Raw genomic sequence first — 17,756 nt, 5'->3', positions numbered from 1 at the left:
GGTGTCACGTGTTGGGGATTTGTGACGTGTAAGTCACTGTTTGTTTTGTGGAGTTTTGGGACTTTGGAACTTCACTCTACTTTTTTGGAACTGTCCCCCTCTAAATTGTCCCCGAAAACTTCCCCGCAGATATTGGCTCTGATAAGTGGGCCTTGTTTGTGAGGTTGTGGGTTCTGTGCTTTGCCCTCGAAACTGTGTTTTTCGAAATGTGCCTCTGCTCTGTGGGGAGTAGAGTGCGCCCATGGCTTTGGCCGTATCAGTGTCTTTCTTAAGTTTTTCGATAGCAGTGTCCACCTCCGGTCCAAACAACTGCTGTCCGTTAAATGGCATATTCAGCACAGCTTGCTGTATTTCTGGTTTAAATCCTGATGTTCGCAGCCATGCATGTCTCCTTATTGTCACTGCTGTGTTGACAGTTCTAGCAGCTGTGTCTGCTGCATCCATTGCTGACCGTATCTGATAGTTGGAGATACTCTGTCCTTCTACTACTTGCTGTGCTCTCTTCTGCAACTCCTTGGGCAAATGTTCTATAAAGTGTTGCATTTCGACCCAATGAGCCCTATCGTATCTGGCCAACAAAGCCTGTGAGTTTGCAATACGCCACTGGTTTGCTGCCTGTGCCGCCGCCCTTTTCCCTGCTGCGTCGAATTTTCGACTTTCTTTATCTGGAGGTGGTGCATCTCCTGAAGTATGCGAGTTCGCTCTCTTGCGAGCTGCCCCTACTACAACTGAGTCCGGTGTTAGCTGTTGTGTGATGTACACGGGGTCTGTTGGTGGCGGTGTATATTTTTTCTCCACTCTTGGAGTAATGGCCCTTCCTTTTACAGACTCCTCAAACACTTGTTTGGAGTGTTTTAGCATTCCAGGTAGCATGGGGAGACTCTGGTACTGGCTGTGTGTGGACGACAGTGTATTAAATAGAAAGTCGTCTTCAATGGGCTTTGCATGCAGGCTGACATTATGAAATGCCGCTGCCCTCGACACCACCTGCGCGTAGGCTGTACTATCTTCTGGTGGCGACGGTCTAGCTGGATAACAGTCAGGACTATTATCTGACACTGGTGCATCATAAAGATCCCACGCGTCAGGGTCATCTTGACTCATCCCTGTATGAGGCGGGGATTGCATCATAGGTGGAGTGGCTACCGGTGATGGTTGCGGCGAGCGTTGTGGAGACGGTGGCGGGCTTACTTCTTTAGCCACCTTTGCCTGTGGCTGCTTGTCTTTCTCCTGGAAGGCAAGTTTGCGTTTCATTCTAATAGGAGGGAGAGTGCTGATCTTCCCGGTTTCTTTTTGGATGTGGAGCCTTCTTTGGGTGTAGTCTGGCTCCATTGTCTCCAATTCCTGTCCAAATCTATGTATTTTCATTTGTGAGGACAGTCCTTGATCCACTGTGTAGGAACTTTATTTCGGTTCCGAGGCCGGGTGTTTCTGTATCGAAACCTTTTCAGCTACTTTTTTCGGTTCCGACGAAACCTTTTTTATTTTCGGCGTAGTTGTCTCTCGGTGCCGACTCATTTCGGTGCCGCTGTCTCGGTGCCGAACTTGCTCGGAGCCGCTATCTCGGGCCCGAGATTGCTGTGTGGCAGTATCTCGACCTGAGCCGGATGACTTAGACACCAGCGTGCCCTTTTTAGGTGCCAATGTTCGGTCACCTATTTTTCGGGTTAAGCCATGGCCTGTTGGCGGTGGCGTCCCCATGGCTTTTGTGGTCTTCTCGTGAGTTTTATGTTTCGACGTCTTACTCACCGTTTTCGGCATTTCTTCGGGATCGAGCTCGTCCGAGTCAGATTCCTGGATGGAGAAGGTTTCTTCTTCCTCCTCGAAACGCCCTTGTCCTGTCGGCGCTGACGCCATCTGCAGTCTTCTTGCTCTTCAGTCTCTTAGTGTCTTCCTGGACCGAAACGCTCGACAGGCTTCACAAGTATCTTCCTTGTGTTCTGGCGACAAACACAAGTTACAGACCAGATGCTGATCTGTATATGGATACTTGTTATGGCATTTTGGCCAGAAGCGGAATGGGGTCCGTTCCATCAGCCTTGAAGAGACAAGTGGCCGGGCCGACCAGGCACCGACGGGGAATCGGAAAAACCCCAAAGGGCCACCGGAGCTCTTCAAAAGTTGGTGTCGATCTGTTATAACTAACCAGATACCGAACGCAAACAATACCGATGATTTTTCCGAGATTCTAACTAACTTTCCGACCCGAAACCCGGAGCGAAAAGGAACACGTCCGAACCCGATGGCGGAAAAAAAACAATCTAAGATGGAGTCGACGCCCATGCGCAATGGAGCCGAAATAGGAGGAGTCCCTCGATCTCGTGACTCGAAAAGACTTCTTGGAAGAAAAACAACTTGTAACACTCCGAGCCCAACACTAGATGGCGAGATGTGCACAGCATGTGTATCTGCAGCTACACATGCCATCGAACATATATATATATATGATTCTACGGAGGTGAGAAAGGGTTGGGAGGGAGGCATTTGACCTCTCTTTCAAACAGTTTTGGACTTCCTTGTGTTCGTTATTACTTTAATGGCAGCAGCTTTGACGAAACGGTGCTACAAATATACGAACTACATTATGAAACATGTGGCTTTGTCTCTGCACTGCGAATTTGGTTACAAGCACTGTCAATATGGATATAAACATCAGCTGTGGAGTTTTTTCAACGCTATTTCAGCCTGATTATGACACAACTCTGCAATAAGATAGGAAGAACTTGAACAGTGCATTATGGTAAATGTATGCTGTGATGTGCAAGTCACGTGCTATGTGACTTAAAAGCACCTGATCTGTGAGCATTTTCCAACCACCTACCTATGATTAAGACATTTAGTCGAAACGCGTCAGGATTTGGGTGGTGCTGCCGTTTTAAAATAAAATTGAACCCTGGGAGTCAACTGGAACCGAGCCTCAGCATCGTGTTTTTTATATATATATATATATATATATATATATATATATATATATATATACACACACACATACATACATACATACACACACAGTCCTGCCAACGCCTGGTGGAGGCTGAGCTACCAAAGTGAGGGGGGCATCAGAATAAACAGCCATTTTGTCTCTGAAATATGACAATACCCAGGTCTGAATAAGGAACGGCCCAAACACACTCACAAGTTGCTAAAATGCAGTTTACTAATGAGCGTATAATAACGTGTTTTGGCTGCCACAAACGGCCATGTTCATATGCATTTGTGGCAGCAGAAACACGTTATAGTAGACCCATAAATAAATTGATATACAGCAACTTTTGCACACGTCTGAGACATTCCTTATTTGGACACAATATACATACATATACACATTCACTGAAAACAAATAGTTGGGTGAAATGTTCAGTAACAATGTAACAATTTAAGCTCTAAAAAGCACAGACATTCACCAGTGTTCGTTATCTCAAGTAACTATAACTCGTGCCCGAAGGTAAATATAACACTGGCCACTGCCATGCAAAGGTTTCTCATCAATGATTTCAGTGCAAATGTTGCAGTGATATTATCAATGTTGCCACAGAAGATGTCATGAGTGATTTAATATGTGGGGTTATTAGCTGTACCCTGGGGCCTTATAAGGCTTGGGGGGGGGGGGGGGGGGGGGGGGACGGCCAAGAGCCCTCCTTCCCTTAACTAGCATATGCACTGCCCACCATCTGTGGCAAAAATAAAACAACAAAAATGTCTGTGGTCCCAGGTGAGGTGGGACCCCACCACTAGCCTAGGGGTTCAGAGTATCCCTGCCCTGCCCTCCTTTGTCTTTGTGTCATAATATTTAGGACTCAGGACTGAGTACAGAGTCCTAAGACAGCCGCCACCTCTTCCTAGCTGATGTGATGGCAGCCAATCAGATCTCAGCAGGAGACCTATTGCATTTGCACAGGCTCCACATTCCAAGATATACAGTTTTTCAACATTAATATCAAATCACAAAAAACACTTTTCTAAACAAAAATCTAGCTTTTTGACAAATTTTGTGTAAATCAGTTCAGCAGTTTACCCTTGAGCTGTATCTAAGGTTCTTTTGGAAAAATTAATGGAGGAAATATGTTTTGGTGGCAAACACCCACTTTCAACCCCCCCCCCCTTTTTTGTTTTTTTAAATTAGTCACCACATGATGGATTCAAAGCCCCCCCCCTTCTTCCAAATAAAAAATAAATAATTAAAAAAGCTTTCCAGTTAGGAGCTGAGGTGGAAAAGGATTATGCTACTTACCCTGCAAGCATCTGTTTGTGGCATGTAGTTCTACAGTTTCACAAGCTCTGCATACTCCTGCCATCTATTGTTCGGTACTGAGGGGTGCAAGTTGTTTATTTTATCTGAAGAAGTGTTCTGAGTCACGAGATCGAGTGACTCCTCCTCTCAGTGATACTGCGCATGTGAATTTACTCCTCCAGTGTTCTTTCCCTAAACTGTACCTTTGCTTCCACAATTGGCACAACCCTGGCAACCAGATAAGTCCCTTGTAAATGGTACCCCTGGTACCAAGGACCTGGTGGCCAGGGAAGGTCCCTAAGGGCAGCAGCATGTCTTATGCCACCCTGGAGACCCGTCACTCAGCACATGCACACTGCCTCACAGCTTGTGTGTGCTGGTGGGGAGAAAATGTCTAAGTCGACATGGCACTCCCCTCAGAGTGCCATGCCCACCTCTCACTGCCTGTGGCGTAGGTAGGTCACCCCTCTAGCCGGCCTTACAGCCCTAAGGCAGGGTGAACTATACCACAGGTGAGGGCATATGTGCAAGAGCACTATGCCCTTACAGTGTCTAAGCAAAACCTTAGACATTGTAAGTGCAGGGTAGCCATAAAGAGTATATGGTCTGTGAGTTTGTCAAACACAAACTCCACAGTTCCATAATGGTTACACTGAAATCTGGGAAGTTTAGTATCAAACTTCTCCGCACACTGATGCCAGTGTGGAATTTATTGTCAAATGCACCCAGAGGGCATCTTAGAGATGCCCCCTGAATACCAGTCTGACTTCTAGTGCTAGGCTGACCAGTTTCTGCCAGCCTGCCACAACCAGACGAGTTGCTTGCCACATGGAGAGAGTACCTTTGTCACTCTGTGGCCAGGAACAAAGCCTGTACTGGGTGGAGGTGCTTCTCACCTCCCCCTGCAGGAACTAACACCTAGCGGTGAGCCTCAAAGGCTCACCCCTTTTGTTACAGAACCACAGGGCATTCCAGCTAGTGGAGATGCCTGCCCCTTTGGCCACTGCCCCCACTTTTGGCAGCAAGGCTGGAGGAGATAATGAGAAAAACAAGGAGGAGTCACCCACCAGTCAGGACACCCCCTAAAGTGCCCTGAGCTGAGGTGACCCCTGCCTTTAGAAATCCTCCATCTTAGTTTTGGAGGATTCCCCCAATAGGATTATGGACGTGCCCCCCTCCCCTCAGGGAGGAGGCACAATGAGGGTGTATCCACCCTCCAGGACAGTAGCCACTGGCTACTGCCCCCCAGACCTAAACACACCCCATAATTCAGTATTCACGGGCACCCCAGAACCCAGGAAATCAGATTCCTGCAATCTGAACCACGAAGAAGGACTGCTGACCTGAAAGCCCTGCAGAGATGACGGAGACGACAACTGCTTTGGCCCCAGCCCTACCGGCCTGTCTCCTGACTCAAAGAAAACGGCAACAGTGACGCATTCGACAGGGGCCAGCGACCTCTGAAGCCTCAGAGGATTGCCCTGAACCAAATGACCAAGAAACTCCTGTGAACAAAGGCTCTGTTCAAATCCAGCAACAACTTTGCAACTTTTAAAGACCTCAACTCTTCCTGCTGGAAGCGTGAGACTTCACCCTCTGCACCAGACGCCCCCAGCTCGAGCTCCAGAGAACCAACACCACAGGGAGGACTCCCAAGCGACTGCGACCTCGTGAGTAACCCGAGACGACCCTCCCTGAACTCCCACAGCGATTCATGCAGACAGAATCCAGAGTCTCCCCCTGACCGCTACTGCCTGTAACAAGGAACCTGACGCTTGTACCAGGCACTGCACCAGGACCAGAAGGAACCGAACCTCAGTGCAGGAGTGACCCCCAGGCGACCACCTGCCTAGCCGTCGGTGGTTGGCCTGAGAAGCCCCCTGTGCCCTGCCTGCACTGCCAGAGTGACCACCGGGTCCCTCCATTGATTCCAATACAAAACCCGATGCCTGCTTTGCAAACTGCACCCAGCCGCCCCTGTGCCGCTGATGGTGTGTTTTGTGTGCCTACTTGTGTTTCCACCCCCCCCAAGTGCTCTACAAAACCCCCCAGTCTGCCCTTCGAGGACGCGGGTACTTACTTGCTGGCAGACTGGAACCGGAGCACCCCTGCTCTTCATAGGCACCTATGTGTTTTGGGCTCCTCTTTGACCTCTGCACCTGACCAGCCCTGTACTGCTGGTGTCTTAACTTTGGGGTTGCCTTGAACCCCCAACAGTGGGCTGCCTATGACCAGGAACTTAAACTTGTAAGTGCTTTACTTACCTGACAAACTAACCATTACTTACCTCCCCCAGGAACTGTTGATGTTTGCACTCTGTCCACTTTTACAATAGCTTATTGCCATTTTTACTAAAACTGTGTATGCTATTGCTCTAATTCAAAGTTCCTAACTTACCTGTGTGGAGTACCTTGCATTTTATGTATTTACTTCAAATCTTGAACTTGTGGTTCTCAAAATAAATTAAGAAAAGTTATTTTTCTATATAAAAATTATTGGCCTGGAGTTAAGTCTGAGTGTGTGTTCCTCATTTATTGCCTGTGTGTGTACAACAAATGCTGAACACTACCCTCTGATAAGCCTACTGCTCGACCACACACTACCACAAAATAGAGCATTAGGATTATCTACTTGTGTCACTATCTTACCTCTAAGGGGAACCCTTGGACTCTGTGCACACTATCTCTCACTTTGAGATAGTATATACAGAGCCAACTTCCTACATAATGTAACTGCACTGGCCACAGGCATCCGGGAGGAGGGAGGGCGCATGTTAATCTACAGCACCACATGCTACAGACAGATGCGTACAGGATAACAATCCATTAAATTACATGCGTGGCTGTAGATATATGTGCTCTGCATAGATTGTAAAGCAGTCCCTCCATAAAAGATGTGGCTAGCCTGTTGGAGTTGCTGTTGACTGGAAAAGGACATGTAGCATAGCTTGGCCTATACTGGCTTGTTGACTTGCTTGGAAACTCCACACACAAGTGTTTTGTGAATGTGTGTGGTGCAGACCATGAAGCCACCTTACAAATGTCAGCTATAGGAATGTTTCAAAGAAAGGTCATAGTAGCACCCTTTTTCCTAGTATAGCGAGCTCTAGGAATAACAGGTAACGGTCTTTTGGCCTTAGCTTAACAAGTCTGTGTACATTTAACTATCCATCTGGCTATGCATGACTTGGATAAAGGACTACCTTTAAGAGGTGGTGAAAAGGCAACAAAGAGTTGCTTAGTTTTCCATAACTCTTTAGTCCTGTCAATATACAACATGAGTGCTTGTTTGCAATCTGGAGTGTGAAGGGCTCTTTCTGCAAAGGAGTCTGGTTGCAGGAAGAAGACTGGTAGTTCAATGGACTGGTTAATGTGAAACTGCAGAACCACTTTAGGGAGAAATTTAGGGTTAGTGTGAAGACTACTTTAGGCCAATGAATCTTGAAGAAGGGCTCTTGCAAGGTTAGTGCCTGAGTGATGTGATGGCGACTAAGCCACCTTTAAGGAGAGGAACTGAAATGGACATTAAGTGCTTCAAATAGGGGACTCCCAAGTTTGGTGAGTACAGATTTTCACGATGGTGTGGGAGGTACCCTAGGTAGAATTAGACATTTAAGCCCTTCCATGAAAGCCTTAATGACTGGGATTCTGAACAAGTAAATATGTTGTCCATTCTGTAGATATGCAGTCATAGCTCTGAGATGGAAGTGTAGGGTAGATTAGGGTTTTGTAAGTGGAGCAAATAACAGACGTTCTCTTGTACTGTAGCTTTAATGGGGTCAATACATTTGGGTTGGCAGTAGAAAACAAAACATTTCCATTTTGCAGCATAACATGCTCTAGTAGTAGGTCTCTAGTATTAGGTCTACGGGCTTCCTTGAGAATCTCCATACACTGCACAGGCAAGCCTATGTAGACAAACTATGACCTCAGGAGCCATATCACAAGGTTGAGTGACACGAGGTCTGGATGTCCGATTTGTCCTTCATTTTGTGTGAGAAGGTCCGGCCTATTGGGGAGCTTCTTGGGAGGGACTACAGAGAAATCTAGGAGTATGGTAAAACAAGACTGGCATGCCCAAGTAGGAGCCACAAGGACCATAGTGACGGATGTTTGCCTCATCCTCCGAACCAGAAATGGAATGAGAGGGAGAGGTGAATATCCCTGACCAGTTCATCCACTGTGCATTGCCCTTGGATAAAGGGTGTGAATAACTGGAGCCGAACTTGGGCTTTCTGCGTTTTCTGCTGTGGAGAAAAAGTCTATGAGAGGCGTTCCCCCAATTTTTTAAGTATGAGTGAACGACTTGTGGGTGGAGTTCCCACTTGTGGACTTGTTGCTGCTTTCAGCTGAGCAGATCAACAAAGTCGTTGTCCATCCGAGGCAAGTATTCTGCCACCAAATCAATTTGGTGGTGAAGGGCCAATTTCCATATGGTCAGAGTTGCAAGAGCTGAGAAGACTCACCCCCTCTTTCAGGGCTAGGAATACTGCTTGAAGCTCCAGGTAACATGTAAGGACTGGAGATTGGCATCCAAGAGCCCTTTTACTGTCAGGTGTTGAAGGTGAGCACCCAAAACTGTGAGTGACATGTATGTGGTCAGTTTGACTTGAGGAACAGTGTCTGGAAAGGGCTGCCCCTTCAAGGGGTTGTTGGTGTCCACCATTGCAGGGAACAGCAAGTCTAGCAGTTTTACACCACTAGATCTTACAGGTGACCCTGTAAATGAGACCACTGGCAAGACAAACACTGTTGTAGGGGACGCATGTGTAGTCCGGCATGTTCAATGGCAATGCAGGAGTCCATCAATCTCAAAAGACACATAATGGTCCCGACTAAGTATGGTTCTCCTGAAATTGAGTGAGTGGGGTCCCAAAATTCTAGACACAAGCAGGGTTGGGATATGCCAACCTTAGGTTCGCATTCAAGATGGCACCCTAAGGTTGCACTTGTAGGGACTGGAAGTGAGATTTGGGAATAAGGAGTGTAACTCAGCCTGGGAAGGATGTCCACTGTCAACTGAGTGTGTTGTTGAGACAGGCTTAACATGTTGGCTTTGATGAGCTAGTCGTCGAGGTAGGGAAACACATTAATCTTTTGCCTTCTCAGGGGTGCAGCGACTACTGCTAGGCACTTTATAAAAACTCTGGGAGTAGTAGGGACTCTGAATGGCAGGACCTTGAACTCGTAGTGTTTGAATGCAATAACAAATCTTAAGTATTTCCGATGTGCAGGGTGAACTGGAATGTGAAAGCAGGCATCTTTTTGATCTAGAGCTGTCAAAGTTGCCTTGCTGTGGGAGCAGAATAACATCCTGGAGGGTGACCATGTGGAAGTGTTCTGAAAGGATGTATTTGTTTAGAGGCCCGAGGTCGAGTACTGGCCTGAAAGAGCCATCCATTTTGAGAGTTTGGACCTCTTGGTTTGGGAAAGGTTAAGTGTTACTGAGATAGCCTGTGAGTGCGAATGGGAATTCTGGAAGTAGTGGTGGTAAGCTCCAGACAACAACCATGTTGGATAATGGCGAGGAACACTAGTCCTTGGTGATGGTGTCCCACTTTGAATAGAAATGTTGGATCCTTCCCCAAAAGGTGCCGGATGATTTAGATTTTGTTTTCCACATGCAGGGTGAGGACGTAGATGTGTCTGAGATGAAGAAAGATGACCATGCAATAGAATGTTTAAGATGAAAGTTAAAGAGAAAATGTCTGCAACACCAAAAGGTGAGAGAGGAGGAGGGTGGGAGCATTTGAATCTACAGCACTACATGCCACGAACAGACGCTTACAAGGTAAGTAATATTTTCCGTTTGTGACATGTGGAGCTGTAGCTACACGTGCTGTGCAAAGACTACACATCATGTGCAAAGACTAAGGCAGCACTCCTAAAAAAGCTGTCTACCCTGATGTTGCACAGGCTTACAACAGTGTGCTTAAAACAGCCGGACCAACTTTTGCTTGTTGGCATGCTAAGACATCAACACAATAATATTTTCTGAATGTGTGGGGGAGAAGACTAAGTACCCGCCTTGCAAATGTCAAGCATAGGAATATTACCCAAGAAGGCCAAAGCTGCCCTTTTCTTGCGGGTTGAATGGAGTTTGGGAGGAACTGACAAAGGGTGTTGGACTTTGGCATCACAGATCTGTACACTTATCTATTCAGCATGCAATACCTGCTTTGGATAGGGCATGCCCATTATGTGGCATGAAGAAATAGACAAAAAGTTGTATTTTGAGGAAGTGCTTTGTTCTGTCAATGTAACACATGTGCACATTTTTGACATTTAGTGTATGGAGAACTCGTTCCGCTACTGATTGTGGATGTGGAAAAAACACTGGAAGCTCGGTCTGACTGAGGTGGAAACTAGATACCACCCTAGGTATGAATTTAGGGTTTCGGTATGAATTTAGGGTTTGTTCTAAGGACCACGCTATCATGGTGAACTTGAAAGAAAGGCTCTTCCATGTTGAGTGCTTGTACTTCGCTTACCCGTCAAAGTCAAGCAATAGCTACTGGGAAGGATATTTTGCAGGGAAGGAACTGGAAAGGACATGAATGTAGATGTTTGAAAGGAGGGCCCTCTAACCTAGTGAGAATAATATTTAGGTTCCACAAAGGAGCAGGTGGTACCCATGGTGGTATAACCAGTTTTAACCCATCCATGAAGGCTTTAATTACAGGTACCTCGATGTGTTGCCTATTCTGTAGTTAAGCTGTGACGGCCAGAACTATATGGTAGGTATGACTGTGGCAAATGCAAAAGGAAACAGACAATGTCTTGGACTGTTGGATTTAAAGGGTCAATGTTTTTAGGAAACAGTAATGAACAAATCATTCCCATTTGGCTGTATAACACGCTCTGGTAGTAGCCTTTCAGAATGCCCATGCATTCTGTCAGCAGGTTTAGGTATCCAAATTCTAGGATTTTAGGATCCATATTTCAAGTTTGAGTTGTTTGGAATTGGGATGTCTGAGGGTGCCCTGATTTTGAGATAGATAATCCAGTCTGTTGGGTAGCTTCTCGTGAGGCACTATAGAAAGGCTGATATGATAGATGTGATGAACCAGGGCTGCCTGGCCTAGGTATGGGCTACTAGAATGAGGGTGAGGGACGTCTGCTAGAGCCTCCAAACCATGAATGGAAGAGGGGGTGGAGGGGGGGGGGGGATTCAGGAAAAGCAGATGCAAATATCCCTGATCAGTTCATCCCTAGTGCATTGCCCAGGGACCGTGTGTGTGGGAACCTCAAGACAAAGTTGGGCATTTTGGTTTTCAGTGGCAGCAAATAGGTCTAGGGGTGGGAGGGGGGAACCTCATGACCGGGAGTACAGAACGAGGAATTATAGTGGAGTTTCAACTTGTGACTTGATGGGCTGAGCAGGTCTGCAAAGTTTTTGGCCACCCTGTATAGGTGTTCTATGAGAAGATGAATTTTTAGCTCAATTGCTCACTGCCAAAAGCCCTAGGCTAGGACTGACAGCTGAAGAGTATGCAAGCTGACCTGTTTCTGGAGCTAAACATGCAGATGTTTTGTCTGTCAGGACCAGAACTACTCTGTGTTGGATGAGTGTAGGAAGATCCTGAGGACTAACTGTCTGGCTAACAACTTTAGGTAACTAATGTGTAGATTCCATTGTTTGGGGGTCCATGCCCCTTTTATGGCAATGTCTTGCAAGTGTGCTCTCCACCCAGTCAGGGAGGCGTCCATTGTTGTGGTCACTTGTGGAAGTGGGTCCAGAAAAGGCCAACCGTGCAGCAGAATGCAGATATTCCACTTTTGCAGAGTACAGCCCGAAAATCATCACTAGATCTTCCTACTGGCTGCCTGCCTGTGACCACTGTGTCGCCAGACACTTGTAACAGACTCATGTGTAACCTGGCCTGGCATGAGACTATTGATCTGTAGGAGGCCATCTTGCACAGAAGGCACATAATAGCCCTGACCATTACATAGCGATCTGGCTTAAAACGAGAAACTGTCTGGAATGCTTAAACTCTTGCAGGGCTGAGAAATGCTTACCCCACTCAGAAATCCAATATTTACTCTAGGAAAGGCTGCACCTAATGGGGGTGAAAATGGGATTTGGTTGCAGTGATAGTGAAGCCTAGACTGTGCAAGAGGTGTATGGTGATCAGAGTGTGCGCTCAGCATTGATGATGTGTGGCACTTTAGTCCCAGGTAAGGGAAGACATGGATTTGACTCCTACTGAGGTGAATAACTGCCACTGAAAGACACTTACTCCTCCTGAGGTGAATAACTGCCACTGAAAGACACTTTGACAACACCCTGGGGGCTGAAAAGGGCAGCACTTCGAACTGATGATGCTGACCACAAACTGGAGGAACCTTCAATGGGCAGCGTCGTGGACAGGCTTGTCTCTGTGCTGAGGTGGTACAGGTTCTATAGACCATTTGCTGAGTAATGTGTGATTCTCCCCTTCGAAGACTGAGGTGATCTCTGCCAAGTGGGGCAAAAACCTTTGTAATCGTCCGCAATAGGTTTTGGATGGGTGGGGGAGGTGGAGAGATGACTTACTGTTTTACAGATGCAGTCCCCCTTTGGAGGCTGTGCCTTTTCTTCTGCCTGTTGCCTCTATATCCCCCCTTATAATAACCATGGGTTGGTGTTTGCCATTGTTGCCTGGTGTAGGACACAAGCCTTAGGGGCAGTGGCTTTGGTCCTGCCATAATGTGGTGTGCAGCAAAGACGCACTGGGTAGCTGGTGTTTGCAGAGCACCCATGGCTTTGGCTGTCTTGTGTCCTTTGTGATTTTCTCCATCAAATCAAATTACAGCCAAAAGGTGTTCTCCATCGAAAGGCAAGTTGAGGAGATGTTGTATGTGCATGTCTGCAGAGAAGGACACGAGTATTGACAGCATGCACAGCTGCAGCGTCTAGGGCACACCTGCAGAAGATGCAGCCAATTTTGGCACTTTCCTTGGAGCCAACAGTTTGTGGATCATGCAGCACTCAAATTGCTTTCCAGTATGGCTAGATTGGCTCCAAAGCAAGTGTTTTCAGGTCGGAAAGAGTTTTCGGGGTGGGTGTCACTGCGGCTGCTGAGGTGGATGGGCTAGGCTTGGAGGTGCACTTTGGCGCCTCAGTATGGGTGTGCGCCGAGTCCTATCTCTCCACTCTGTAAAGACAATGGCATTTCAGCAGTGCTGACCCAAAGGTCTATTGATTACTCTGGGACATCGAGGCTCCAATCTCTCAAGGAGGTAAATGGCGACGTGGAGTTGTGTGGTGGGTATTGGTACTCACTGCAATCACCTTGGACTGTCTGTGCCTACAGGGGACCTACCTCCTTGTCAGCCAGAACCCTCGACCGACGAAAGCTCCTAAACTTCACTTCCAGCTGTCTCCTGCTGCTTGTCGCCCTCGATGTCTGTCCCCAGAGAGGTCAGGGGCATACTCCTCTTGTCGGTTGGTCATGAACGCTGAGGCAATGCAACAAGCTTGTCAGTTTCGAAGTCATTATATTGTGGAATTCAAGATAGGTTGCACAAGAGTTGATAGTCAGGAGACAAGCAGAGGCTACAGCCTAAATAGAGTTCTGTCCTCTGGTACATGGAATGACACTTGGGGCAAAAACAGAATGAGTCCTTTCCAACCCAAGATCATTCTCATGGGTCGAAGATGGTGTATATGAGACCCAGGACCAGGCGTTGAAGAAAACAGCAGAGTTGAAGGGAGTACACAGTTGGAGAATCACAATTGTTATTCTTCCGTCGAGGAACTGATCCAAGCGGCCCCTATGATAACACCACGTGGGATCGAACAGGAGCTCACAAGGACACATCTGAACCAGAGAAGAAAAAAAATAATAATCTAACAATGGAGCCCATGTGCTTTACCAGCAATAGGTGGAGTCACAGTACCTCTTGACTCAAAGTATTCTTTGAAGAAAAATAACTTGCAGACATCCAGGCCCAACACTGGATGAGAGGAGTATGCATAGCAAGTGCATCTATAGATATACGTCACAAACATACATTTTCATCTTTGTGCATGCAATCACTGGTTGCTTAATCAGAGCTGGATTTTTCATTGCTTCTCTTTTTCTCGTTTTTTGATGCTGTCGGACTTTGACATGTGGACTAAGTCTTAGTGATTCCTCTCAGCTTCTTCCGTGTTTTCCTCTTTTTATATGGACCCTCTTCTCATGTGTTTCCATTCACATTACTCCTATTAGGCTTCCAGGAAGGAAATGTCAGGGTAGGCCACTGTGTAGTCTGCAGTTTCTGCATCCCGTTGTAGACTGTGGCTAGCGATGTGTGTAGGGACTTGTCTACTGTCCTCAGGCAGTTTGAGGATCAGTTTAAGCAACATTCAGTTTTCCTCTAACATCCTCTTAAGTGTAGGAGAAGCCATTCTGTTTCTAGTACTTTGTTTCACTTTCTTACCTGGCTCTTATATGTATTTCTCCAAGTATATATTTTCTGGTGAAAATTCAGTAGCAGCTGACAAAGATAAATAGCAGCAACATTGTAAAAGTTGACTAGCACAAAGTTGAGACAGACCATGACTGAGGAAGCTATCAAGAGAGGATGGAGAACAGATTCATTTCCTGTTCCCTGTAATGAGCATCAAGGGCTACTTAAGAATCTGATGGCTATTGGGGAGAGATGGTGGATAATACAAGGAGTGCAATATGGAAAATGTGGGAGAACTGAAGGTGTAGCAGGTGCTGAAGGGGTTATTATGCCTCAAAACCAGTGTCCTTTCCTCTATCGGGGATTGGGATTAACTCCTGTTACCCACTTGCACAGTGGTTTCAGGATTGGATACCAATTTAGCTTTTTTCTTGGTTTCCCTGATTCAAAGAATATTATCCTACTTATTCTCCCCATCATTTCCAGAGGGACGGTAGCATGTAATTATCTATGACTGAGGGACTTTGCTGGAATCATTTGGAACAGGTCTTGCAAAAGGTGTTCAATATTTTCCATCTTGCAAAGAATAATGTTCAACCTGGAACAGGCATCAGTACAATCTACAGCTTCCAGGCTCAGCCACAAAGCACCGAAGGGCTTTATGGTGGAAGACAAACACATAATTCAAAGAATCTCCCAATCATTAGCATGTGCAGTAAGAATCTGAGTTTAAGTGTGGCACTAGAGAGAGGAATCACTGCAGAAAGATGTAGTGAAAACATGTACAGAACTTACTTTAGAACACAGCTGGAGAAGCTATCAAATATCTTCTGCAAAATTGCTGCCTTGGAGGAGCAACAAGTCTGTTTATTGTTTTCAGTGACACTGTGGTAAAATAGATATCATACATACTGGAACCTGTTATACTCCTCAAACATACACTGTTCTAGTTAAACTCTGAATTAAGTTATGTGATAAACTCAATGCCTGGTGAAGACTACTCAACTACACAAGTTGACTGATGATTTGTCTTGCACACAGGCTATGTTCAACCAATCTACGCACCACAAAGGGGCTGCAGTTGCATAGTGGTTAAAAGAATAAACTATTACAAATGCAGGTGGACTGCGGTCAACATAATTTGTTTATTTCAGTAAATCCTACTAAAGTCTATCTGATAAAATAGTGACATTTATTTAAGACTGCACAAGAAGGCAAACAGCAAATGGCATAGGATGTAAGCATTTCCAGATCTCACACTGCACAAAAAATATTCCACTTCAGGGATAAAACACAGAATGTGACCAACAATTCCCATACATATTTAAAAATATATCGAATAAGTGCAATAGAATTACCTTATTAATTCAAGCTGAGCAAGTTCTTGATTTGCTTGAAATATTGGTTTCTTAGTGAACAATTCACCAAGGATACAACTGTTCAGAAAGCAGAATTAAAAAAAAAAGATTTATGCTCTGCACTTTCAGTTTTGGAACAATGCACTGAACCAATATTAACTTTAAAATGTGAAAACATACCCACAACTCCAAACGTCAATAGCAGGTGTATATCTTTCTTCTCCAAGCAGAAGTTCTGGAGGGCGGTACCACAATGTAATAACTTTATTGGTATATGGCCGACTGGATCATAAAGAGAGAGAGAGGATATCTCATTGTCTCAAACAGTACAGAAGTACTTCAGATTGTGAACGTTTCAATGCATTTTAAACATACTTTAGTCTATTCTTAATATGCTAATAAAACCACTCAAAATTAAAAAAGGAATATGTTACTAACCCTGTAAGCATATGTATGTAGCATATATTGCTGCAGTCACATGTTCTGCATACACCTGCCATCTAGTAGAAGGCTCAGACGTTTTTTTCTTCAAAGAAGTACTGCGAGTCATGACGTAGTGTGCGACTTATCTCTTAGTTAGCAATCTGCATGGGCATCAGCTCCATTGTTAGATTGTTTTTTGCAGTGGGAAAGTGTACTGATGGAGCAGTAAGTAGAGACAGTATGGTAACTATGATTGATGCAAGTGTGAAAAGAAAAATACCTGAAGCACCCACTTACTGCCGGGAGCTGGATGGGTGTGTGTCAATGTATAATAGCATTACATTCTACGAACAAATTCTTACAGCTTAAGTAATATATTCAGTTCATAGCATGTGGCTGTGACTATAAAAGGCTCTGCATAAACTGAAAAGCAGTGCTCTCATAAGCAGTAGTCATCCAGTGCATGGTGCAAATGTATGAAACTAAGGGCCTGATTTACATTTCGGCAAACTGGTTACTCTATCACAATGGTAACGGATAGCCCGTCCGCCAAAATCTAAAAACCATAGGAAATAAGACTAATATTTCAGTGGATGGGATATCCGTCATTGGTGTGACGGAGTAACCTGTCTGCCGAAATCGAAATCAGGCTTTAAATATTTAAAAATGTCTGGCCAAACCTAGCTTGTTCGCATGCTAAAACGTCTTCTCAATAGTGTTTGGTAGAAGTGTGCAGGATTGATCATATAGCTGCCTCACAAATTTCAGCTATACAGATGTCCGACGGGAAAGCTCTACTGCCTCCCTTTTTTCAGGTGTAATGTGGCCTTGGTGGGGCAGGCAACATTCTTTTGACTTTGAGGTAGCAGGTCTGGATGCACTTGACAATCCACTTGGCTACGCCTGCTTTGGATATAGAATGGCCCTTGTGGGACTTACCAAAAGCAATTACGAGTTGCTTAGTTTTGCAAAAAGGATTAGTCCCATCAAAGTAGTACATAATGGCAAGTTTAACATGAGGTAAGGGCCCTTTCAGCTACAGAGTCTGGTTCTGAGGGCTGGGAGCTCTATAGCCTTGTTAAGGTGAAAAGATGATACTGATTTGGGTAGAAATTTAAGATTAGTCCTAATAACAACGGTCATTGTGGACTGGAAGAAAACCTCTTATACAATAAGCTCTCTAGCACGCCCAAGAGCCTTGGGGATATAACAGTGACTAGAAAGGCAACCTATGAAAGGAATGGTAGGGGACACGAGTGCACTGGTTCAAAGGGAGTTCCCATAAGCCTATCAAGGACAACATTAACGTTCCAGATCGGGGTAGGTGGAACTCTTGGAAGGGGGTGTGACTGAGTCCTTCCACAG

The 17,756-nt window shown here is 45.6% G+C and overlaps 1 protein-coding gene across 2 annotated transcripts in view; it reads right to left on the bottom strand.

The window, feature by feature from the left end:
* CDK13 (cyclin dependent kinase 13) overlaps positions 1–17,756 on the bottom strand; it is a 626,606-nt gene that overhangs the window by 210,718 nt on the left and 398,132 nt on the right. For both annotated transcript variants that reach the window (XM_069215885.1, XM_069215880.1), the window contains exons 10-11: positions 16,149–16,250; positions 15,969–16,046 (exon numbers count right to left, since the gene is read on the bottom strand). In XM_069215885.1, the coding sequence (XP_069071986.1) occupies positions 15,969–16,046; positions 16,149–16,250 (180 nt within the window). The remainder of the gene's footprint in view (positions 1–15,968; positions 16,047–16,148; positions 16,251–17,756) is intronic.

Source organism: Pleurodeles waltl, chromosome 2_1, assembly GCF_031143425.1.
Source record: "Pleurodeles waltl isolate 20211129_DDA chromosome 2_1, aPleWal1.hap1.20221129, whole genome shotgun sequence".
In the NCBI taxonomy this organism is placed as follows: Eukaryota; Metazoa; Chordata; class Amphibia; order Caudata; family Salamandridae; genus Pleurodeles; species Pleurodeles waltl.
Note: the sequence above shows the minus strand (reverse complement) of the source record. Positions and strands in the feature narration are given on the sequence as shown.